This window comes from Falco punctatus (assembly GCF_963210335.1).
Source record: "Falco punctatus genome assembly, chromosome: 4".
In the NCBI taxonomy this organism is placed as follows: domain Eukaryota; kingdom Metazoa; phylum Chordata; class Aves; order Falconiformes; family Falconidae; genus Falco; species Falco punctatus.
The window spans coordinates 22373012-22398451 of record NC_137583.1 but is presented as its reverse complement, the minus strand read 5'-3'; the positions used below and the strand labels follow the sequence as shown (position 1 = coordinate 22398451).

At 42.4% G+C, this 25440-nt stretch overlaps 1 protein-coding gene across 3 annotated transcripts in view; it reads right to left on the bottom strand.

Moving 5' to 3' along the window:
• Positions 1 to 1693: 1693 nt before the first annotated feature.
• The window catches only part of LRRN1 (leucine rich repeat neuronal 1), a 51501-nt gene continuing 27754 nt past the window's right edge, over positions 1694 to 25440 (bottom strand). The window contains exons 2-3 of one of the 3 annotated variants that reach the window (XR_013927677.1): positions 2391 to 9823; positions 1694 to 2296 (exon numbers count right to left, since the gene is read on the bottom strand). Coding sequence is in view for 1 of the 3 variants with exons in the window: in XM_080384705.1 (XP_080240831.1) it covers positions 7441 to 9591 (2151 nt within the window). In the remaining 2 variants the exon portion in view is untranslated. Of the gene's footprint in view, positions 9824 to 25440 lie in introns of all 3 variants that reach the window. The other 2 variants (XR_013927678.1, XM_080384705.1) reach the window with 2 other exon arrangements.

Genomic DNA, 25440 nt, shown 5'->3' with positions numbered 1-25440 from the left:
TTTCAGGCAGGTGGATGCTGCTCCCTAGGAATGGGTCCTGGCCTCCCACCAACAAGAGCTCCTCTGGGACGTGAGGCAAGTCACAAAAACTTGGTCTTTATTTATGAACAGTATGAATTACATCCTTCTCATGGGCTACACAGAGGTGTCACGGCAGCTGTGTTTAAACCTAAAATACTCTGGAAAACTCGGGGTCCAGAGAAATTAAATTGGGCACCCAAACCTCTTGGCCTTAGTCTGCTTACTTAGTTCTCCTTTTCCTGTGGTAATATTTTGAAGCTGAATTCGGTTGCATATTTGCAGTGTTTTAACAGTGAAGAGCAGCAGCCCCTCGAGGGATGGTTTGCTGCAGATGAGGGACTGGGCAGCTCTACAGAGCAGCAAGGAGGGAACAGAATATCGAGCAGTTGATTGCTGAAGTGAACTGGAGCTCCCTGTGCTTGTCCTCTGGAAAATGTCAGCTAAGCACCGTGCCAGCGCCTGGATGCAGCAGGTACATGCAGCTTCATTGAAGGCCAAGGGGATGTCACACCAAGGACATACGTGAGCAGAGCACCCAACCCCCCCCGCCCCAACATCGTGTCGTATGTGGAGAGAGATGCTGAGCAGCCTCTGCTAGCAGTGTGGCTGCATCCAGCCCTGCTCACAGGGGGCTGTCCAGCTGTGTTAGTGTGCTCCTGGTCAAATTCAGAGGAAATGGGGTAAATCTTCTCTTTTGGTGACATGATAACAAAGGCAAAGGCTGAGGATGCTCGTGTTGCTCTGTTAGGAGGAAGGTGGCTCTTTCCTCCCATGGGAATGCTAACTTGAGGCACTGCTTTGCCCAACTGCTTAATTTTAAGACACCATGATTTTTAGCAGTAATTAGAGTATTTGGCATCAGGGCACAGCACAGATCTCTAAGAGCCACCCCAACAAAAACTGTTGTACTTTTGGACAGAAATAGGTGGCAATGTTTATTTTTTAGCAAAAGGGTAACACATCCATTCTCTGTTCCTGTTACTGACTGATTTGTGGAGTATGTGGTGTGGCAGCTTCAATATGTAGCTGTGTGAATGAAGTGTTGCCATTTAACCCTCAGATATGTGGGCTGGGGCTGTTTCTTCCTAGTCTTGCTGAAAGCATTCATGCCATGCTGCAGCAGCTGGCTGTGTGTCTGCATTCTCTGGGTGCGCTGTGATTTACATTGAAAAACAAACATGTAACTGAGTATAGGATGTAGAATCCTTTTTAATCTTCAAATGGAATGTGAGCGATAAAAGGGTAATTTTATACCCGAAACAAACAAAAAAAATAGTTCTGAACATTTTCTCTTGTTCACGTTTTAGAGCAGTGGATTTGTAAATGACCTGCGTTATTAGGTTGCACGTAGTCTTTAAACACACTGCAGGGTCTTTGGGGTTGTTCACATGAAATGATCTTGTTCAAAACTGAAAGTAGTCAATACTCCAGTGATCTCTCTTTGTTGCCCACCCTGGTCTTTTCTGATAACATTAATTTTTGCTTGTAATCAAGTCCAGCAGAATCAGCCACAGTAGGAAAAGCTACCGTTTAAAAAACTTGCCAAGAACTTTTATTCCAGTTGTGAGCAGAAACCTGGAATCGCAGTTTTTAAAGATGTAGACAGTCTAGTAAAATCACTGTAAATCAGTAACTCCACTGAGGGTGACAGGATTTAAATCCCATGCCCCCCCCCCCCCCCCCCCCCGTATGTATGTACAAGTGATTTTTTTGGGGAAGGGAAGTTATAAAGTTTCACAGAAAAAGTTTCACAGATGCTCATAATTGAAGGAGAGTTAATACTTCCAGATGCACTTGAGAAAAATCTCATTTTGAATCTAGCGTAACTAAGAGATGTAAGCTCTTAAATCATTTAGTTGCTTTTGAAAATTTTACTTAACGATCAATTCCAGATTTTCCAAAGTATTTATTGTCATGTATTCCGAAAACTGTTTTTGTGATGCTTTTATTATGATTCAGCATTCCTTTGGTCTACTTGACATAAATATACAATAGTACAAATTTTCTGGTAAATCACCTTTACCTTACTAAAAAGAAAAAATCAGTCTTTTGTTGCTTTAATACCAGTAGAAAACATAACAGAGGGTCAGAATGACCTGATGAATGCGGGCAGACAGAGAACTGGAGCAGAGATGTGGGAAGACACGGAGGGTGTTTACTAAGTGGAAGCCGGAGTGGGTGCAGCCGGGCAGCCCCCCGCACTGCCTGCTGCAGGCGCATCCTTCACTGCCTCTTCCTACCCCTCCACAGCGCTGGGGTCTCCGCAGGGAAACGGCTGAAAGGAAAACGGCAGGAATTAGGTGAAGGGAAAAAGGCTGGTGGAGAAAACAGGTAGCTGCAAAGTTAAATACAAATTAAAAGTCCTTTACTGTAATATCTCGAGAGCTCGTGGTGACCAAGGCTGTAGAGATTTGCCCTTGAATGGCAGAAGGGGATGGGGCAGGAGGAGACTGGAGAAAGGCTGACTGCACAGCAAACGTAGGAGAGAGTTGGGTGGATATAAGTTCTCAAATACAAAAGACTGCAATAGTTGGAAAGAGCAGAAAAGGAGAAGATTAAAAGGTTGACAGTTCAGAGGAAAGAGAAAACATTCACTTCTGTATGACACTGCAAAGAATTGTTACCTAGGGGTTTTGGTAGTGGTACTGTCTTTTTTTTTTTTTTTTCAGGGATACAGTGCCAGTATTTTAATGAGGGCTATGCGTAACAGCATTTGATATCTCCAGCTCAGGCACTCTGGGTTTTCCTGAAAAAAGAAGTTCAGTGGTAGCACGTTCACCTTGCCCTTCAGTTGCCCTTCAGTCCTGGGCTTTCGTAGCGGTGTGCGCTGGGGCTGCAGCAGCTATGCTGTCAGCACGGTGAGCGTGAGAATGCAGATTCCAGTTGCAGCAGAAATTCATGGCATGCATTTTGGTCGTGGGTCGTGGAACAGGATCACAGTGTGACAAACAGCTACTCCTAGTGTATTGGGTGGACTGTGAAACGACTCCCTCCAGCACTGGTCCCATACGCCCATGTGCTTTTCCACCACAACTTGCCCGTTGTGCACGTGTCCATCACGATGTTGTGCAGGATGATTAGAAAGAGATATGCCCCAAGTGAATTGTCCTGTTCCCATAACAGGGTGCGTTGGCTCTGGTGGAGATGTTGCAGAAGTAGCCCCCGGCAGCTCATCCCACTTAATTTCAGGAATTTCATTGCAGTGGTTTGTCCTCAGTCTTGAGTCTTGTTTTCAAGGTTGCCAGCACAAAGCAAAAGGAGTTGCCTAATCTGAACTCAAAAAGATGCTCCTTTTGTAGTGTACGTCCTGTCTTGTCAGTGGCAGTAGGGCAAGTTCATGCAGTTCTCCCTGGATCTCAGATTTGCCGATCTATTCCCTGTTTAAACCCATTTATGAAACCAATGGTCCAAACTGTTGGTCTTTTTTCTTCATGCCCTTCTTTCAGTAACTAACCGAGCATGTGCTCATGAGGCAGGGCTGGAGGGTGGACCACAGCTCTGTGAAAGCATCCGTGTGTTTGTGCACTTTATTCCAAGACCACGTCCAGTATGAGTCTTGGTTCATGGTTGAAAATAGCCTCTCTTGATCCAATAGGATATTATGATTTAGGTGAGGAAATGAAAAGCGGATTTAGCTGGACTGCTGCATACCACACTTGAGTGATCTATTTACTCTTCAGGGGACTGAAATACTTTATTATTGGGCAACCAAGTGGAAGTAACACTGCAGAAGTTTAGTTGGGTATGAAATACCTACTTCTACACAGCGTTTCTAAATTGTTAGCCAAATGAAAGATAACAATGTTTTTTCCCATACTGTTTTTAAAGTGGCCAGTCTCAGTCTCTGATTCTGAGCAAACAGGGGTTGTGTTTTTGTCTTCAGTGAATAGCAGATGCAAATACATTTTGAAGGCAATTAGGCTGAGTATTTTTATTTTTGCTTACAATAAACTGCAAGCACAAAATTGCTAGCACAAGGTTGAAGGTTATTACTAAGATTATATGCCACATGTGATTAATCTTTTAGCTGCTTCTTTTCCTTTATTAGCAAAATTTTAAATTTCTGGGGGATCTGTACAGAATCCTAAGGGGTCAGATTACAGGGCTGAAAATACTGAACACTGGTGGCTGTGTGTGCAGGATATACCGCGTTAACTAGGTGCTTCTTGCTGCTCAGCTTTTCTCAGGTAACCTGCATCCCTCTCCCGGAGTCCCAGCAGCATCAGCTACCCTGCAGTACTGCAGATCAGCACAGCCTGGAGAAGCGCATGGCTGTCATAAGGCCATTTTCTCCTGCTGTTGTTCAACAGCATTGCTCTAAAAAGATAACAAGTGACATAAAACTGCCAAATAGGTCTGCAGGGAACAAAAGGCCCGTTATTTCCCCAGTGCAAAGGAGCATGTTAAGCATTGCTTTCCCTCCCATAGCCCCAGCTGCTGTTGGCAATGGCTGATCACGCCATGGAGTGCTGCTGTGTCCTCCTCCATGGCCATGAGTCCCTGCCGCCTTCCTTTTTGCCAGGCACTTGGCTCTGAAACTGCCCCAAGTGCAGGAGACAGCCAGGTGAAAACAAATCTGGCCACACACACGGAGCAAAGCTCTCGCTTGCTCTGCCTGCACCAGCAGAGCCGGGCCGCTGCGCGCATGTTCCCAGGGCAGAGGGATCTCTGCGCTGTGTGTGACGGGGGGCGGCGGGGGCCGCGAGGAGGAGCGGGACGCTCTGTGGGAGGGCAGCCCCATGCTCGGCGAGCTTACGGCGGCTGGAGAGCTGGTGCCGTGGACCCGGTGATGTGTTCATCCGCAGGCTGGGTGGGAGGCTCGGGTGGAGGGCCGTGCGCTTTGCGTGACCTGCGTTACCGAGCGTTTATGGTATAGCTGTACGAGTGCTGCAGGAGGCCGGGGAGGTGATCGAGAGAGGGGCTTGCTCTGCACCATCTGACACCGGTTCAATTAATGATTTTCTAAAGACAGTTTTATGATGTCATGCGAGTTGGAAGCTGTAATTTTGTTGTCAACCTTGTCCTCAGTGTCCTTTGCTCTGGAAAAAGTAGTGAATCGTCAACGCAAAAGTGATCTCAGTTTTAATTCACCATGCCTGCTATAATAATAGAAGGAGTTTTAAGGTTAGAATAGCACATAGACGAGATGATAATTATTGCTCTGAAGCTCTTCTGGAGAAGAAGGCAAGAAGAAATTTTCCATTAACATTAAAAACAAATACAGAGAAGGTGACCAATAAATGCTTCCACCATGTTACTTCTCCATGATCAAGACACTTGCCTAATCCCAACATCAAATCGTCACACGATTAAAAGTGTGTGAGATCCGATGAACATATAAAAGATGGCGTTTAGCTGCATAAGTGCTTGATTTAAACGCGCAATTAATAGCTTCACTCAGCTTTACGTTGAAAAGCAAGATCAACAAGGCATGTATCCGAGAGATGTACTGAAGTTTTTACACCAAAGCAGCTTATTAGTGAAACTATGGTGATAACTTTTTCACTTTTAAACAGTTGGTTGAAGGGGAAAAAGAAGTTTGAAGCTATCTGTAAATACTGGTGTGTGTGTGTCTTTGATATAGTTGAGAAGCTAGTGAGTTAAAAAACTTCAAACAACCCTAAAACCCAGGCACATCCATTATTTGTAACAATTAACTTTTACTTACCAAGAACATATTTGGTATGTAAAAACATTTAAAAATTGCACACTGATAATGGTCATACAGTGTAGAAAATTTTGTGCTTGCTGATTAGGTATCTAGTATAAGTGTCGCCACGTACTTCACCAGAAACCCACCCTGCTCATGACTCGTGTGCAGTCCCTGTGGAAAACTTCCATGGATTCAGAAAAGACAACGTACAAAGCTTCTGTAGGTTCAACTATAAATTATGCATTTATATTATACCCAGTGCACACACAGAAACACCATTGCTTGCTGAGGTTTTGCACTTTTACCAGATTAATTCAGTAAAATACTTAAGAGTACTGGTTAATTTTAAGCCTGTGAAAAATACAGTTCAGTACTGGACCCAAACATACTACTTTCTTGTTAGTTTTAGCTATCTTAATTTCTGCTTTTGAAGGAACGTTAATCCAAATAGATTGGATTTTGTTTTGGTTTTTTTTTTTTTTTTTTTTTTTAATTATATGCCAGGATTCAACTGTTTTATTTCAGTTTGGTAGCACAGAGTTGGGTTTTTTTTGTCCTAACTGATCGTAATGACAGCTAAATGTCAGCTTCATTTATATCTTAGCTCAAAATATAAACAGAAAATATACAAAAAGGAAAATGTTTTTGTTACACACTCTGCATTATTTTTGCTGGGTACCTTATGCCAAACAGTTTTGATTCTGCATGTGACTTACAGTCCCTAAGTAGTCCAAAAGCCATACCAATACATTTTTCTGATTAAATGATTTTCAGTATTTCACATCTAGTGCAGAGAAAGCACCGCTATTAAAATAAATGCATACAAAAGGAAAAAAAAAAAAAAAGGAATATTGTTGAAACGTAATTCCATCAAGAAAAAAAACCCACAATATTTTTATATAACATTTTGGATATATTTTATGTCAAAACATGATCACCAGTCAAACTAGTGACATCTAAACCCAGTACATTATTGTGACTTCTAAAATAAAAAATCAGAACAAAACTAAACTTATTATAACTCTGCCTGCCTTATACACCATGTGTTGGTGATTTAAACACAACAAAACTCTAGTATTCTCCAAAAGTGTCTACTAAATATAATAAAAAGAATAAGAGAACAATTAACATTTAGTCTGTTACATTAAAAAATTGGATGTACATATTTCTATTGCCTGTTAGCTTTACCTAAGCCTTTTCAACTACTACAAAAATAAAAAGAAAAAAAGAAAACTCATTGTTCAAAGTCAAAAACATTCAAATCAGTTGATACAACATTACAGTACAGTCAACTAACATCATTCAAGGTCTCCTTTTCTCCGAGTATGAGTCCTTAGACCAGTGTTACAAACCTAGTTCAATGCAGTTTCAAAACTGTATGTTAGCTTTGCAAGATCCTGTACTCTACTGATGGCTTCAGAAGAATGGGGTTGTGCTACTTTTGAATCACAGGGCAACCCCAGCCTCTCATTAATTTTATTCAGCACTGTAGTTAGAACAGCATTAAGTTTAGCACAATAACTAAAAAAAAAAAAAAAAAAAAAAGAAGAAAATAAAAAACGAATTGGAAGCTAGGTGAAGCTGCCATTTGTGTCAAACAATTGCGATACGCTATACTAAAAAATTCTGAAATATCCACCTGTCCTCACCGCTCTGCCACAAACTAGCAAAGTCAAAAATACAAAAGTCTTCAACTTCTCGTTTTTGCAGAATAAAGCAAAAAAGTCTTTGTGCTCCTTACTACCAGAAGCAAAATATCCTCTGAGTTACCACATGTAATAGCTTCTGGATGTGTCAACTTGGGTTGGCTTGGTCTCTGCAGAACCATCCTTGTCTTTTTCACTGTCACCTTCCCAGAGATTAATAAGTGGAGGGTAGAGCTCATTCAGTGGGATTGATGAGGTCTTTTGCATATATTTTTTCAATGAGTGGTGGTAGTTTTTTCTCTTAAATCTTTTTGCAATATAAACAGAAATGGAGGCAAGGCTGATGACAGCAAACATGGATCCCATTACTGCTGCGAGGGCAGTGCTGGTTTCTTGGTCTGAAATGTCTAGTGCAAAAGCTGCGGTTTTTGTTGTAACATTGACGCAGGACTTCTGTGTTTGCTGATGGATGTTTGACACGGTTAGACACACTTCGTAATCCGTAGACGGTTGTAGATGCGTGAGGTTGTATTCATGTACATCAACTGGGACCCTAGCAGTGTACGTGATGTGAGGGTTGTCGATCTTCATAGTGGCTGATGACCACTTTAAATTGGAAGTCATGACGTTGGAATTAACTTTCCAAGAAACTAAGATGGAATGCGATTCGGCTTGCTTAACGTAGATTTTCAGAACCTGGGTCCCATCCAAAAGGGTTCCGTTCACACGGATAGTAGCGACCCTCGTGTCAGCCCCTTCTATGTTTTGAGCAACACAGGTGTATCTCCCGGAGTCTTCAACCTGGATGTTGGATATTTCCAAGGTGCCTTCACTACTCAGCTTGTATTTGTCAGAGAGACTTTCGACAGTCACTTTATTGCCGAGAGGAGTGACCCAGTAAATTTCTGGCTCAGGTTCTGCCATGGCCCGACAATCTAAAAACACTGTCATGCCGATGTCCAAGTTTAAGTGATTTGGAAAGGTCTCATGAGAGATCATTGGAAGACACTGTTCATTTGAGTCCTGTATTAACACTTCCTTCACCTGCTGTCCTCTGTATTCTGGAGGCATAGCGCAAAACATGGAGAGAGGTTCCATGAAACGGATATTGGTTTTGTTGGAGTTGATCCAGTGAATGACGCAGTCGCACCTGAGCGGGTTACTGTGGATACTGATCTCACGCAGGTTTGGAAGGGATTCCACTGTCTTTTGGTAGACTGCATTCAAGGCGTTGTTGTTCAGCATCAGGCTCTCCAGGGCAGGAACGTTGCGAAAGGCCAGGCGATGTATGTAAGACAGCTTTGGGTTGTTGGTGGCTTCAAGCTTTGTAAGTTCAGGCAGGTTGTCAAGCGCATACCTATCAACAGAAACGAGTTCTCCCATATTATTGATTCCAAGCTCTTTCAATCTGAGCATGTTTTTAAAATCACCTTCTTGGATTTTATGAATTGGATTTTTGTTCAGATCCAGGAATTTTAAATTTGGAACTTTCTCAAGTGCAAGCTGAGGAACTTTTACCAATTTGTTGTCATAGAAGGAAAGACTTTCAAGACTATCCAAGCCTACCAAGGCATTGCCAGGAATGTCTGTGAGATACATACCTGCCAAAACCAGGCTCCTTAAATTTGAGAGTGGTTTGAAATTCATATCTAGTATTCCAATCACTGGATTTTCACCGATCATGAGAATCTCTAAGTTAGGAGTAGAATCAAACCAACGGCTGTCAATAACCTTCAATTTGTTGGAGTTGAGATGTAATCTCAAAAGATTCTTCAGGCCAGAGAAGGCATTTGCAGAAATGCTGCTGATCTGGTTGTGATTTATATATAGCTCCTGAAGATTGCAAAGGTCTTGCAAGCAGTAGTCAGTCATCTCCGTGATCTGGTTTTCCTCCAGGTGCAAAGTAGTAAGTTGAGTGAGATTTGAGAGCCCCACATCTTTGATACTTGTGAAGTTATTTTGTGAAAAATCCAATTCTGTTAAATTAAACAGCTGTTGGAGTTCGTCTGTGGTCTTTGCAATATTGTTGCTTTGTAACAGGAGGACTTGAGTGTCACTGGAAAGGTTGCTGGGGATTTTTGTTAATCGAAGGTCATTGCAGTCAACTGTTGTGGCTTCCCTGTATGTTGACTGTGGTGTAAACCATGGCCTGATTTCACATACACAAAGCTGTGGACATTCATTACTCTGTATGGAAGACTCAGTTAATGAATTCATTAACAATTCTAGCACCAACTGGCAAACAGTTAAGACAACTCTAACCTTCGCCATGCTGGTCACCTACTGAGTTCAGCTCCCCAGCCCCTTAAAACGGCAGCAGACTGAGCGGGTGGTTTGTTGTCAGGCAGAAAATGTAAAGCTTAGTGGTTAAGGTGAAAGGCTTGGACATCCAGAAGGTGAAGGATAATTTGCTGAGCTCAGAGAAGGCAAGAAATTGTCTGAAGACTCTCAGCTGCAACTCTATGTCCCAGAATCTTCTGCAAATTAGTGTCTGAAGATGTTCCTGAAAACAGATTAAGGAATATGTTACGCTCATCTCATATACACTTCATACATTATTTAATTTCTTCATCCCTTAAAGAAAAAATATCAGAAAACAATAATTATTTTAACATTCATCTCTCACAAAAATCCTGATCTGGTATTGTTAGGTGATGTAGGGTTTGGAACTCTATCCTGCTTGGGATTTACATGAGAAAGCTCTTTGATAGTTCCCAAGTGAGTGACTGCAACAATGTATGCAATCATCGGAACATAAAACTTTCAGATACCTTTCAGTTTTACTCCGCAATATTTGTTTGAAAGGCTTGAGGAATGCTAAGGCTGGGGGATGCGCTTGCGAGCACAGTGAGGTCTCCAGCAAGTATTCAGAGCGTCATGCCGGTGGGAATCGGGGTGCCAGAGCCGTGCCCGAGGCTCGGAGCTCAGGTCTGTGGAATTTAGGCTCAGGAAGACGGTGGTTTGTAAGTTTCTAGCTAAATGCATGTGACCTTTGCCAAAATCCATCCGAGCTAATCAAATCGGTTCCAGATAACAGCTTAGATTTAATGCCACTAAGCACCAAACAATAACAGTGAATTTGATTAAGTGGATGTAGTGTCCTTATTGTAGTGGTTTGTACCACACTGTGCATCATATGCAAACTGCTCACCACGACTCGAAATTGCTGTGTAAACCACACCGTTTACATCTTTTGAGCCTGCAGTTATTCATGCAAATATGTTTAAGTTAACCCAACAGGGTCCAAAGTACCTCAGAAAATCTGTTGTGTTGCCACGTACTCAAGCAACATCTAAGCTCTTAGTAAAATCTTTCCCCTTTTCGCTTTATTGAAAAAGTAAGCTCCAGGAAAGAGTTTGTTACCTGCGAACTTATGTATTACTGCTGTTGTAAGAAGCATGGGTACAGCTTTGAGAGTTTCTCTGTGTGTATGTGTACAAATTTGAAATCTAGGGCCTGTGCCAGTAAATACCCTGGCTGCCCGTCTTTCAGCTCCCAACTATGTTGCTTTGGCGATGGTGATGCTGCATGAAGTGATTTTCTCCCAGCTAGTGCTTGTGGTGGCCATTTCACATGCCCAGCTGTATTTCTTTTGGCTTGTTGGGCACATCGATATTGGCAGATAAAGCACACCGTAAGTCACAGTGAAGGTTAACCAGGTTAGTGCATGTGTTCAGTGAGCTTGGAATTAAATAAAAGCATGTGCAAGCAAGGCATGTGACAGATCTGCATAAGGCTGTAAAGAGCAGACCTCTTGAAATTCGAGGCAACGCTGTAAATCTCATGCTCTAATGATTGCAGTTCAGACTTCTCAAACAAAAGTTTTTTTTCTTTTTATGTAACTAAAATAATCAAGTTGTGCTATGGCTGAGATGGAGTATGTAACAGTGATAAATTGTAATGGCAGAAAGCGGGAAATGGCATCTTTTTCAATTAGAACGTAGTGAAGCCTCAATCTAGTCAAAGCACAGAAGAGATACTGCTATATAAAATAATAAAACTAAGTACAGCTTTTAAAAACAGTTTTAAAATAGTCATCTAAATAGTGGTGACAGGAATGCCGTTTATACAACACTTTTACTTCAAAATCTGATCAGCATATTAAAAATGAAATGACAGTATTTTATTTGCTATTATGATACAGTGCTGCAAGTAGAACACACCATGTAACATTTTGATTTTGGCAAGCTGTTACTTGTTCTGTGGTTGTGTTTTGGAGGAAGTGGAACAGGAGTGTTAGCCAGAAAGCATTTGACTGTGTTAAGTTAGATTTTTCTCTCCAGTAGTTGAGACTTCAGTGAGAGCTGAGGAGACGATGCTGAAGGGTGGGAAACAGATATAGAACACAAGAAAAATACTCCTTCTCAAGTAACTTTCAACTGACGGAAGAATTGAATAAGTCATTAACTGTGTTTAGAAAAAAAATCCTAGCTGCACTGTAATAGTAAGGAATATATTAACATAGAGCGACGAGGAGGCTGGCATAAACTGCGTTATGCTGACTTTAATGAATGCTCCTCTCAATAACAATACATCTGTTGCTGACCCAAGCTAGGCAGTTCTAGGAACACTGGTGACATCTGAAGTTTAATGGATTTAATTCCAGATTTTTCAAATTTTTCAAATTAAAGTATTTGTCTGTTAATAATGCAGGCAGTGATTTCAGCTGGTAAAGATGTGCGGGAGGTGCTGAGCTGCCACCCCGCCTTGCGCAGGGAGATGCCTCTGGTCCAGCCTGGCTCCGCGGGGCACGGCGGTCAGCAGCCTGCACCAAACCCCACACCACTACGAGAGACGATGCTGCTCCCGGCAGTCAAGCCCCCAGAGTCTCTCCCATAACTTTTTTCTAAGTAGATGAAAAGTCCACGCCTTAGAAAGCTGTGGGCCCTAATGATGTTTTAGTACTGATGTAGTTATATGAATCATGTAATACTTTAAAATTAAAGTGCCCGAAAAAGACTTCAAAGCTGCTTCTAAAATATGTTGGAGCACATCTAGATTTTTGGGGAAAAAAATAATAATCAAATTTATCCTTGCTTTGTTGAATATTTATATCCTTTTATTTGCACATTACAGTTATTGCTCATCCTTGGTAAGAAGGCATTTCTGGTTTTATTGAATAGAGTTCTGGGTTTATGATCACTGTAAACATATGATTTTACAAGTTATTAGTGACACTTTCTCTTCTCTAGCTATTTTCTGCTGCAAATGGATTTAATTTTCTTTAACTGGAAAATGTTCTTTAGAAATGACCTGAACATTACTGTCTCCAATCTCCCCCAGCCCACGGCAGCTTGGATGAAGCTATAAATGAAAAAGTGTAATCAAGAAGTAAATTCTGATGGGCTACACACGCCCCAGTCCATTTTAGTGCTGTGCTTATGTGAATGGCAGCCCAGAGGCCACCACATGAGGGAAAACCCAAGTCATGGACTTTTGCTTTAGCTGCTGCTTATGCTATAAAACCCCATCCGTTGCTCTGATAAAAAACAGAGAGGCAGCCGTTATCGGCGAAAAAGCGCACTGCAGTTTTTTATATAACTAAATAGCAATAGCTGCTTCTGTTCTGCTGTTTGTATAGGATACGCTTGACCATCTCAGCTCTCATGTTTGTAAGAGGCAGCTGCCAGCTCTCTGCCCCTGCCGAAGGGTCACCAACAGCTGTCCCTGCGCCCCAGCCGACTCGGCAGCATCGGCAGGACTAGTCCCAGACACCGCTGTGATGGGTACTGTCCAAAGGAATGGAATAGCATGATTTTTTTTGCTACAAGACTATGCTCCTGCAATGTTAGACTCTTACTCAGGTTCTGAAGCCCTATCTAGAATGATAATCACATCCTTCCACATAAACGCAAGACAGGAGAGATGTATGTAGGATTTTATTTTTTATTTTTTTTTATAAGCTGGAGAACAACCAGGTTTTGAAAGGAAAACCTGTGACAGTATGACAGTATGCAGTTCTAAATAGCTGCCAATGAATAATCACCAAGTCCCTGTGGAGAAACCGGGGACAGCTCCTGGGAAAGTTCCCAACTCTCACTGGAATCAGTGAGACTGAATTGAGAAGAATTGGAGTGCTGGTGTCTGCCCCTTTTCTGCCAGACATCTCAGCATTCTGCCCACTGAGATCCTTTTTGTATGAAGTTGTTATTTTTTTAACATAAAACTAATACAGTACATCCCTGGTAGCTGGCTCCAGGCTTTTCGGAGTAAGGGAGAATACCAGTCCTCAAAACCACCCTTAGGACAGAATCATATCACAAAATCTTTTTTTTTTTCCTTTTTCTGAAAATGGTATTTAATATGGGTCACGTGATTGAAGGCACTTCTAATTATGTGTTAATAATTTCTTTTAAAAATACCGGGTGAGGAAAAATTTCCCTAAAGAGTAAGAGGGTATTATACTTTCTTTCAGGAGAAACTGAGCTTAGGTGAAGGATAGCTTTTAGCATTATCTCCCTTCCCTCTCATTTATTAAATTCATATTTCCTGCTGTAGCAAACCACAACGGTCATAACGGCTGTTAACTTGGTATCAACAGAAATAATGGTTAATTTTATACAGGAGATATGGAGGGAATTATTTTAGTAAGGGCTAAATAAATGCATTTTCCAAAGCACTCTCGGCACCCAGTACATTAAGAACCCATGTTCCTGCCAGCCAGCAAACCCTGGCTGCCTGGGCTGTGGGCTTGGTCGTGTTTCTTGGGGGCAGAAAACGTAAGCATTGTTCCCTTGCCAGGGAGGTTGTGAAAACTGTTTAATATTGAAAATTTGTTTGGCCCAAGGAATTGTAAGGTGGGTATTTGGTATTATGGAGCAGAAGATCCTTCATTTCAGCTTTCCTGTGGGGTGGAAAGAGGTGTGTGCCGGCACCATAGCCTTGCTGATGGCTGTTAAGAGTTTGTCTCGTTTTTCAGGTGATCCATAGAAAAAGTATGTTTAAGTCCACAATGCAGTAAGAAGAGAACATGAACGGACAATCATGAAATTACTGTTCATTAAGTGTGCATAGCTAACTTGCCAACTAAAAAAAACCAGATACTAAACAATTTTTTCTTGGTAATATGAAGACAAAGTGTTGCCACTGTCTTGACAACAGTATTAATGGTCACCATTAGAAATTAATGGAAAAAAAACCCAACACATTTTGCACATGGATATTTGGATGCCTGTTTTGAAACAGTGATACTACCACAGAAAATCTTCTCTCTCCACAGTTAAGTGGCTCATTCTTGCAAAATTTCTTTTATATTGCAAGCAGCATCGGCACAGGTTTTGGTTGGCAGCCACATGTGCTAAATGTGCCTAGGTAAAAGTTTGAGGGATCAGATACATGAAGAAAATTACCTCGGGCTAAGACAAGCAATTTATTTTGCACTTGCTGTGAGCCAGAAGAACACCCTGATCTGCAGTACCTACCCATCTCTCCACAGAAACATTTTCATATATTGAGCCTAAGTAATGTAGCTAGTCTTTCGGAAAATTGTCTGTTGTGCTAATGTTCTGCTAATGACTCGTGCAGCTTTCTTGTTCCCCATCATCATCGTTTGTGAAACTACTGCCATCTAAACAGCCCTCATCATCAGTCAGTTTGGGAAAACTTGTCCTTGGGCTGCTGCGTCCTGGATTCAGGTACGTCAGGAAGAAGCGGGTTAGACAGCCCAGCACCTGTGCCCAGGGATCTGGGGCATGCTGCAGTGACCCAGTATTAGTGCCAAGGTGTAAGAACTGGTGAAGCTTCAGCTAGAACGTGGTGCTCGAGAAAACTGAATTCAGGCGAGGATCAGCACAAGGCTTGCTCCACAGCCGGGGAATGGGAGAGCCTGTTCAGAGAGGGGATGCTGAACGAGCCTGGCTTGGCTGGCCTGGCAAAGCTCTAGCCTGAAGAGCTACTCATGGTAGAAGCAACACTGGAGATGAGCTGGCCTGTAACGAGCTCAGGCTGAGTTCACTGCAGTCGGGTTAAGACAGTTTGACAAGTTTAAGGAAAGGGTACTGCGTGTGTGTCAGAGGTACAAAGTGCCTTGCCTTGCTTTGAGCTTCAGAAGGGCCTTGGCAGTTCTTTACCTGCCCATTTTCTATAGAGAAGACCTGAGCTATAGGTGCCGTGCCACAGGTGAGCAATAGCCCTTGGTCGTGCTTTAGGAGGGACAGGCATTTCAGCAGCGCCAGGTGAATATGTGTGTGCACCCACTAAAGCACATGAGTAAGCGCAATGCGAAACCTGGTCTGAAGTGTTGTGTCACTAAAATTGGGGCTTACTGCAGTCAAAAGCATCAGTGACCCTGATCATCCTAGAGAAAGAGACTGGACTTGGCCATTGAGTTTAATAACCAGGATACTTCCAGCTAACCTATGGAACGGGCTCCTTTCCCAGGAATCAGATTTGTAAGTCCAGTCCTCTCTATTTAGAAAAATATTGCGGAATCATGCCTGATAGTAAGTCTTTTACACTGAGGTTTTTAGTCTCTGATACCATCAGGAAATAAGCTATTTACAATAATAAGCAAAATACAGAAGAGTCAAGCTGGAAATGATGCGAGTCAGCTGAAAGAGCATACCAAAAAGTGAAAATGGGAGCTGGTTACTAAAAGCAAAGACAAAACCAAGGGCCTGTAGGATGTGAATAATGGTATAAAGCTTCAAAACACATCCTCAGGGTTTTGTAATATTTAAGGTTTGGGCTTTTTTTTTCCTTGAAAATAATGCCTACTTTGTCTTCTTGTCTGTGCACACATTTCGTCAAAATAAAGTCAGTGTTTAATTTTAGGGAAAGCTCTGTTGAGAAGGCGGTTTGCTGTATTTCAAGATGACCTTAGCATGCTTTATCTGTGTTCTTTTGAAAAATACTAGTCTTATCTCCACAGAAAAAACGCGAAGAGCATCCTATTCATAATGTCTGCACTGTAGAAACAGCATATTAAATCTTTAAAATTTGTAATTTATTGGGGTTTATTCCTAAGACTTCTTCATTAAAATATTGATGTAAATATTCCTAAGACTTCTTCATTAAAATATTGATGTAAATATGCAGGAGAAAGAAAAATTATTTTCATTCATACACTGATCTTGAGTAGAAGGAGCTAGATACTGTGCAGAGTACAGCTACTGTATATTGATGGCCCATCAAATCAACCATGGAATTGCAACCCAACTTCTGTCATCTGTTTGAAAATCTTGTACAAATTACCATTAACAATTCATATTAGAAACATCAGGAATAATAAGTGCTTTCCAAACAATGGGTTGTCAAATTATATAGTTTCATTTGCTTTTTCTTTAGAGAAGAAAAAAACCCACCTCATAAACCCATTCAAAAGCCCTGAAAACCTGAAAGGCCAGGTAAGTTTGTACGGTAGTAATAATCTTACATTAGAAACCCAATTTATTATCTACTTTCTTACTATGTTGACTATCATAAAATAGATCAATCTTGGGACAACTTGGGCTGGTCTTTTATTGCCCACGACTCTAGTTTCCATGTCCTGCTACGCAGGGTCTACTCCGGCTTGATACGAAGGCAGTAGTAAGGCTTTTATTTCATTTGACGGAGAAGAATCATGTCTGTGATTATTATCTTCATTCCACATAATTACCAGATAAAATTATTTTACGAGATCACCTTTTCGGACAGCTAACCAAATAACTTCCACTGTCAGGTTAGGAGCCGGTTTCATGAGACCTTCCTTGCAGCTTTTCCCTTCTGCACTGAAATGCAGGGCGATACCTGCAGCTGATGGGGGACAAACCACAGGAGAAATGATTCCATTTCCACCTGTACATGCTGTAATGCATTCACCGCCTTCCATATATATTAGATGCCCGAGAGAATTTAAACCTAATTGGCTTTAGCTTGCACAGTGTCTAAAGTTTACGGAACATAACTAATTTAGGAAGACCCGTTCCAACTATTTTTTGCATGTAGTGTATCTGCTGGGTGAAGAATGGAAGAGGACCAAGACTAGAGACACACTGCTTTGTCTTCTAATCACATTTGAAGAAATAGAATTCAGTCTTGGCATATCTGGGATCTCGGAATGACATGGAAGGATCAGAACATCTTCTTAGCCATGGGGGCACCTACCTCACGAGGATTTCATACCAGAGCAACTCAGATAATCTCTGCTTCTTACTGTCTCTCAAAATCAGTACAGTGCAAGTGAAAATTGTTGGAGGTTTTTTTTTGGTTTGTATGTTTTTGTGTTGGTTTTTTTTGTTTGTTTGTTTGTTTTAAAGAAAATGAGCTGTGGAAGAGGAACAAGGGCATTAAGAGATTGGGTTGGATATTGGAGTAGAATTTCCTGTTTTGTTTTTTTTTTTTAACTACTCTTGAGAGCGAAGGCAGCTTGGCTAGTGGAGGTGAAGTATTAATAATAATGAAATAAGGAGCACATAAGAAATATTTTTAACCATGAGAAATATGGATGCCAGAACTCCAGAGGATTTTCACGAAGCAACAGAAAGATCCTCTTCCTCTCTTTTTGCTGACTAGCTTTCTGGCAGTGTGATTATTTTGCTTCCTACACAGTTCTAGATCAAACTCCAGTTTTATGAGTCATTCAGGATCCCCCACAGTTGGGAAAGACCCCGGTGTGTAAGTAGTTGCTACTACCATAAAGGATGCCAAAAAATCCCATGCTAGAAATGGTAGCCAATAAATAAAAACTGAAATGAGTCGGTATCGCAGTAGGTATTTATAAAATCAACATCATAACACTGGCTGTAGGAAGTGCATAGAACTTATTTAAAAATTGCATGTACACATGCGTGCATAAGTCTATGTAATTAGCCAGTCATCTATAGCTTCAACTGTTTATCTTCAAGCAAGAAAAAGAGTTCTTTTTCTGGTCCTCATTACACTCTATACTTTGATAATTCCATTTCTTGTGGCTGTACTATGTGTTTAGTTTTCAATTATTAGTGGTTAAGTATTAAACTGTATTTTACTGTTAGCCTACTTCTGTATCTGCACAGTTTATACATGTAGCGTGCTTACACAGACTTCAGCCCTTAGAATAAAATAGGCTTTTATTATTTTTTTCCCTAGGAGTTACATGCTTGCAAGATCAAATCTGCTATTTCTGAGCTGTATTTACATATAAGTAACACCTTGCTGTTCACTCAAGACTCTGAACATACCAATAACAAAATAAACAGATTTATCATAGGAGGTGCTGAGATCTAATACAAAGGCTGTCAGCACCAAGACGAAGATTTGGAACTCAACCAAGTCGAGATGGGATGGAAGTAATTCCATTAAGTGGCCACAGATTTGGTTTTGGTACTACTCTGAACTAAGGCTTTACTCTGATCTAAGAAAAAAAGTTATTTTCTTTCCAGTTAGATAGCTGTATTACATGGCTGTCCCCTGCATTTTGTTATAAGTCTTTTTGTGGTTTCAAATGGGCTTCTACACAAAATTTTTGCCATTTTTTCTGAAGACCTCCTTCTTTCATTCACAACTGATACCCAACGTACCATTACACTGTCCTGAGAAAATACACGTTCTATGGAGCATATGCTTTCAATCAGTATTTCATTCCAAAATTGTTCAAGGAGTATTGCTTGGAACGTAGAGCAGGTCATCTGCCATGTCATCAGGAAAGGAGGGCTCATTCAGCTGAGAATGGTGGAAATGTTAATACCCTATATTTAGCTATTTCTCGTTATCTCAAGTATCACCTGTATTTTGAGACTTTGTTTCATGCTCAGAGATCACAATCCTGTTTTGAGATGTTTATGTGATCGAGAGATAAAATATGTCATAATTAATGTATTTGTATGTTTAAGAAGAGACCTATAAATTGTTCCTTTAGCTTCAGTCCTCAGTCTTGTCATGGCAAAGTCAGCAGTTTTTCCCCGGATAGGTTTATTTCATAAGTTTTTGCAAATCTTGGAGGTACTAAAATAGCTGCCTATTGCAGAAAACATAGAAGTTATTTCTCTCAAAATGTTGAGTTATTGATGCTTTACAGATAAGGTCTTTACCCAATGAAGCTGATTCATTCAGGGACAATAATATTTGTATATCCTGGACTTCTTTCACTTGAAGTGGGCAGAAGGATAGAGGAAAACATTTGCCAGTGAATTTATAAAGAACACTTATCTGGTTTTACTCATTGCCTTATAGATGAAACCATTTTAAAGACCTGTTTTCAATCACCTGTTTAAAAACTTTTTGCAGCTGGTTCACTTAACTGGTTTCATCTATGGGTAAAATAAGTTATTTTGCAATGCCTATTATGAGTGGTAGAGCTCCGTAACTATCAATATTTACTCTATTTCTGTTAGAGTGATGGATCATTTGTAATTTAAACATTTAGCAAGGCCAATCAGTAGCTCATCTGCATCCTAGTAATTATATGCAGCACATTAGCAAGGTGTGCATTTACTAGGTATTTTTGGACTTGCTTAATCAAATAAATTGTATGATGCATGAAATAACAGAAAATGTAGGATTCATTATATCAGTGACAAACACTTTCAAATTACAAAAAGACAATCCAAGCTTTGATTGATATTTTATAAAAAAAAACCAAAACATAAAATGCTCTTCTACCGAATTCTGGACAGGCTCAAGAATTCTCTCTGAACTTTTATGTGTTTCTTAGAAGCCAGTCTGATTCTTCACCATGTTGCTGGCCAACCAAGCCCTCAAACCCACAGAAATCCTGGGCTAGTCCAGGTAGACCAAGCCTTTTGGACCGTATGCAAACCTGGGAGCTGTGGCTGCCCGGGAGCTGGGCTGGCGTCACAGTGCATGTCCTGGAGGCCCCCCACCCCACAGTAGTGCTGCTGCAGGTGGGGGTTAGTCATGAGTTTAGCGTGAATCCAGCTTTTACATAAAGACAAACTCCAGGCTGCGTTTTGCTTGACAACTCGAGTCACATTGACTGTACAAAAGTAGTTACAAGTGAAACAAAATCAGGCATTGAGGAGTACGCGATAGATCCGACTCCAGGATGGAGGAGAAACTCAGACAACATTTTCCATGAACTGAAACAGCCCCTAGTTGTCTCCACACCATTAATGTAATCTTTAAAACCTGACTGATAAAATAAGGACTAGTGACCTCTGGTGAAGCACTGCAGTGAAAAGGACAAAGACGGCAGCTAGAGATGGAGATCTGGGTTAACTGCATTGTCAGCGGTGGAGTTCCTCCAGCTTTGATGGGTGTTTATTGAAAACAGGGGAGTCTGGGTTTGGTGTCAGCCTGAACCTTCTGCTGTCTTTGGTACTGAGTATGTGTATGTGAAACCAGAACTTGGCATTTCTAGAGGATTAATATTCAATATGTGCACAAGCAGCATCAAATGGACGTGCCGGACACAGCTTCCCAGTGCCAGCTGTGCCATTTTTCAGTCCTGCACTTGACTGTCAGACCTCCTTGCTTGTCTACAAAAGTGACCCTGTAGGTGAAGCAAGTGCCTCTCAGCTGACAATGCCGATCTCCCCGCTGGTAGTCCCCAGGGACATGGGGCTGCCCCATCCAGCTGGGACTCAGGCTGCCAGCGGGATGGGGCAGCGATGGCTCCCACCCGCAGCGCTGGAAGAACAAGCTGGTGGGTAGATCCTGCTCTATTCCTGCTCCTGGAGCCCCACGGCATGCAGAGCCCCAGCCACCCCAACACCCCCCTGGGGTTTTACTCCCTTCCCTTGCGAGAAGGCCCCCCCCTGCACAGGGGCTGGTGCTGCCCACCCCTGCCTGGCCAGGCACCACTGGATGTGGAGAGAGGCTGTACCACACCAGGACCAGTTGAGCCACTGGTGGGAGCAGCCCCATGGGTGTTCGGTAACGCCGGAGTAACCAGCGAGAGGCAAACCCTGCCAGATACCTTGCAGGGGACTTGGCTTCAAAAAGCGGTCAGGACTCCTGCTCTAATCAAAGCTGACAGATGCCAAAATTGCTGGAACCACTAGAGTTTGTTAAATTAAATACCTGGAAACAAGATGGTTTTAATCCCTCAAATGTCTAAAAGAACCCCAGCCCCAACAGTAATCTTTGCCTCCAGCACTAACGGCACTGCTTCTGTTTGGTAAGTGCCTGGGGAAAATACTGGGCTGTGTCACCACCGAGGACCAAAGGGCGGCACCTCAGCAGAGAGAGTTATGTAGCAAGACCACGGTAGCCAATAAAATAAAGGAAAGAGCTGTTTCTCTATGGCACTTTTATAACTTCTGTGCATTCTCAGTACAGCACCTTGTTAAATATTTCAAGACCGTTACTTACAATTGCTTTGCCCTGTTGTTCTTTAAGTTGAAAAGAAAAGAGAAGAGAAGAAAAAAGCAGTAGGTATCTACTCCATCTCAAATACTTGATCTTTAGAAACTGTGCTCCAGGTAAAAACCAGGTCCTGTTCTTTTGATTCAGCCAGCTGGAAAGTTGAGAAAATGCTGGCTTGTAGCACCACATTATGATCTTATGAATTAGAAGGTGAAGTTATAAGAACATTTTGCAGCAGAATTTAAGAGCAGAGACTAATTCTCTTCCCACTGATGCCAAAGACTTCTGCGGTCTTCAACAGGAGAAGAATTAGGCCAATCCAAAACAGGCTAACCCAGTATTTTCCTTCAGTGCCGTATGTAGGAAAATGAAAGATGACATATAAATAGCAAAACAAAATTTGAATAAAATTGTAGGGCTTTAAGCAGCAATGAATAGGAGAATGTGGTCGACAAGAACTTTAATCCGGTACCTCTTAAACTCGTATGGAGTCACGTTCTGTTCCTGACCTTACGAAGTCCATTAGTAACAGCTACAGGATGAGAATCAGACTGGAAAAATCATTGACTAACTCAAGCACACCCTCTGTAGACTGTTTCTTATCAAGGTAGTCTTCTGAGTTCTCCATGCCGAATTTAAGCACTCCGAGTCTTAGAGAAACCCCATTATTTACTAGTTTTATGATATACTGACACAACCCATTCCTAAGCCAACTTGGTGATTTTCTTTATTCTTGCCCATCTTTCTTCCCCTAGCAGGTACATGGTAACCACAGAGCAAAACTGAGTGAGGGAATATTTTTCAGTGCCCTTTCCTGGATTTCTGCAGATGCTCCCAATGGAGCGGGTGGCGGGGGCTGGCTCCTCCCCACCCCTCCACTCCCCCAGGAGCCCAACAGGCATTGCTAACCCGCGTAACACAACTGGGAGAAAAGCTATTGCAACTCAGATGTTCTGTTTTGCATAGACCTTGCTGTGCTGAAAGTTATTTTTAAGAAAGACGTGTTTTGTATTTCTCAGAGCATTTAAGGCCCGACCCTGCTAATTACTTAACTGCTTTTGACTGAAGCCTAGAATTTATGATTCCTGGGAGCATCACGCATCTCCCACGATGGCCTCCCCAACTGGGAGAAGATGCAGAACTGAGCTGTCCTGAGCCTGAAATGCAGGTTCCCTGTCAAATAACATTACACAAACAGAGAGGAGGAGAAACGGATTTATGTGCTTCCAAAAACTTTACATAGATTTTCTTCAGTTCTGTGTCTGCAAAATGTCTGCCAGGAAAAAATCTGGAGCTTGGCAGGATGAAGCCTCACACGTGTATTGTTCGTGTAACTATGGTAACCTACAAATGCCACCAGTGTTTCCATTTCATACACAAATGAGGGGACAGCTGTGGAGACCACATGTCTGCCAATGGAATAATATATGTGAACTAGGATGGCTTGGTCAGAAAATTACAACTCATTTATATTAATCAGGGCTTCAAAGAACAGTCACCTCCATAGTTACAAAATGCGCCATAAAAGAAAATTATTTTTATTTCTGAAAACGTTTGGCTCTTCAGTAAACATTTTCAGCATCTTGCTACTTTACTGGTTGAAAAAAAAAAAAAAAGTAAATGCTGGTAACAACCAGTGTCTTTCTATAAACATCACAACTTTTTTTTTTCTTTGGTTTTGTCTTTTTCTGCTGCCTGATCCTAGTCTGAGCCTGACACAAAGCCCGACCTGGGACCAGGCGTGCTCCAAGGTGCTTGCCTGGGGAAGTGGCAGATCCAGAAGAGGCAGAAATAATGTAGCATAGAGCTCCAACCCCTCTACCAAAGTGAAAAAAACTTTTTTTACTCACGGATATCATTAACAGAAATAATAGCTTCAAAACAATTTGTACAAGAAATTAAAAAAAAATATATTGTTGAAATTAACTTGGAGTTTATATCATCCCTAACAGCAAGAAAAAAAACCGCTGTAGACTCAATAATGCAAATAAATTACCTTTTCAGTAAATATTAAACTATGCAAGCTGCAGTAGCAGTAATACTTGACTGGGGTTATGATTCATCCAAGGTGCTTTAAGTGTCCCTACAAAAAAATAATCAAGAGCTGGTGGCTGCCGCCTGCCTTGGCGGCGGCAGCCTGCTGATAGACGGATGCAGCAGGAATACAGCACGACGATTAGCAAAAGTTTTTCTGGCTTCTGCAGTGCCACGATACTGTATCGAAGTAAAACAAAAGGCTGCAGCATCACCTCCGCGTGGGCTGCTGCCTCTGCCGCTGTGCTGCGCGTCCCAGCGGCAAGGAGCAGCTCTTCACCTACCAAGGGGTACTTAGTGTTTATTTATGATATGCTGATGAAAGCTTTAACTAATGCTTATTTCAGCAATCACATTTGGAATGAAACGCATACAGGACTGGTTTGAAACCAGGGCTTCCTAGCCTCCAAGCTGGATCCGCGCCTGCACAGTTGTCTGAGCCCTGGTGAACCAGACTGAACAGAAGTTTCTTTTTGCAGCGTAAGTTTGGATGCGCTCAGCATTATTCATGTCAATTAAAAGAAGGTCTTTCACAGTTAATGTTGAAAAGTTTTTATCCTTTTACGATTGGTACAACTTGATACAAAAACCTATTTCCTTTAATAATCAGTAGTAGTATTCATGTCTGTTCTAGGTAAATGGAAAATACTTTCTAGTCATCACAGTAACTGGTTTGTTAAAGTCCAAAATGCCTACAGTGAGATATAATTTTGTAGGGAGGGACTACATAAAATTTTATTCAGATAACACTTCAACTTTTACAGCAGAAGTTAAACTTCAGCTCTTGCAAAGCCTGGGTCTCACCCTCCTGGGCCAGGGCAGGGCAGGGGGCTGCAGCGCAGGCGTGTGGACACGGCACGCCCCAGCTGGGCCAGGGGAAGGAGCCCCCACTGTGACCTGACATAGCAAACACTCTACCCCTAAACACTTGGTCATCAGGGGGGCTGTGTGCGTTGGTTCTGCTCTCTTTCTGTCAGTGTGTCAGTCCTTTAATTTAAATTTCAACTTGTCAGACTTTTGGATATACTTTGGTAGGACCCTTCAGAGTATGGTTGGGACCAATGTGGTACGTGACCTTGGGCATTTGAAGCACCCATGAGATCACCTTGCGCACATCTGAACTATTCTGAGGTTTACAGTCTTGCTCAGAAATACCAAGTGTGTTTTATAGGGATCCTTTTAAGCCTGCAAGGAAAAAGACTTAAAGGTTCACAAACTAGTTTGTATAGAGAGGAGCTTGGGAGCTACCGTGCAGCTCCAGGATGGATGCGTGAGCATCCTGCGTGTGATCTCTCGCCTTCGCACGACAGTATTCTTACTTTGAGTTGGATTCTGTCACTTTTCCTTCCATCGCCCAGTGGGAAAAACGCACCGAACCAGCACTAAATAACTTGGGGAAGGAGGTAAAAGAGCAGGCCAACATCTGTTGTGTCTCCCCGGCAGGACAGAACCGCCGGCACAATGCGCACTCGCCTCCTCTCAAAGGGGCTTTACGGGGCGGGGGCGAGCCCCCGGCGCTCAATGGCCCCTGACAGCCGGCAGCCCCCAACAAAGGGGAGGCCAGCAGGGCCCTTTGTCCCGCTGCGCGCCCGCGCAGGGAGGGCCCGGGGCTGCGCCGCCCCGCCGCCTGCCCCGCGCATCTTCTAGGCAACCGATTTCCGAAATGAAAATAACGATAAAAAAGCCTCGCTGCGGGCGCGGGCGGCGGAGGCGGCTCGGGCAGAGGAACCCTGCAGCACCCAGCCCCGCCGCGCAGCACCCAGCGGCCGCAGTGCCCCCGCAGCGCGGTGCCCGAGGTGCGGGGCGGCCGCTCGGCCCCGTGGCCCCGCCGGCAGCCGCTCGGGCCGCGGGGGAGGGCGG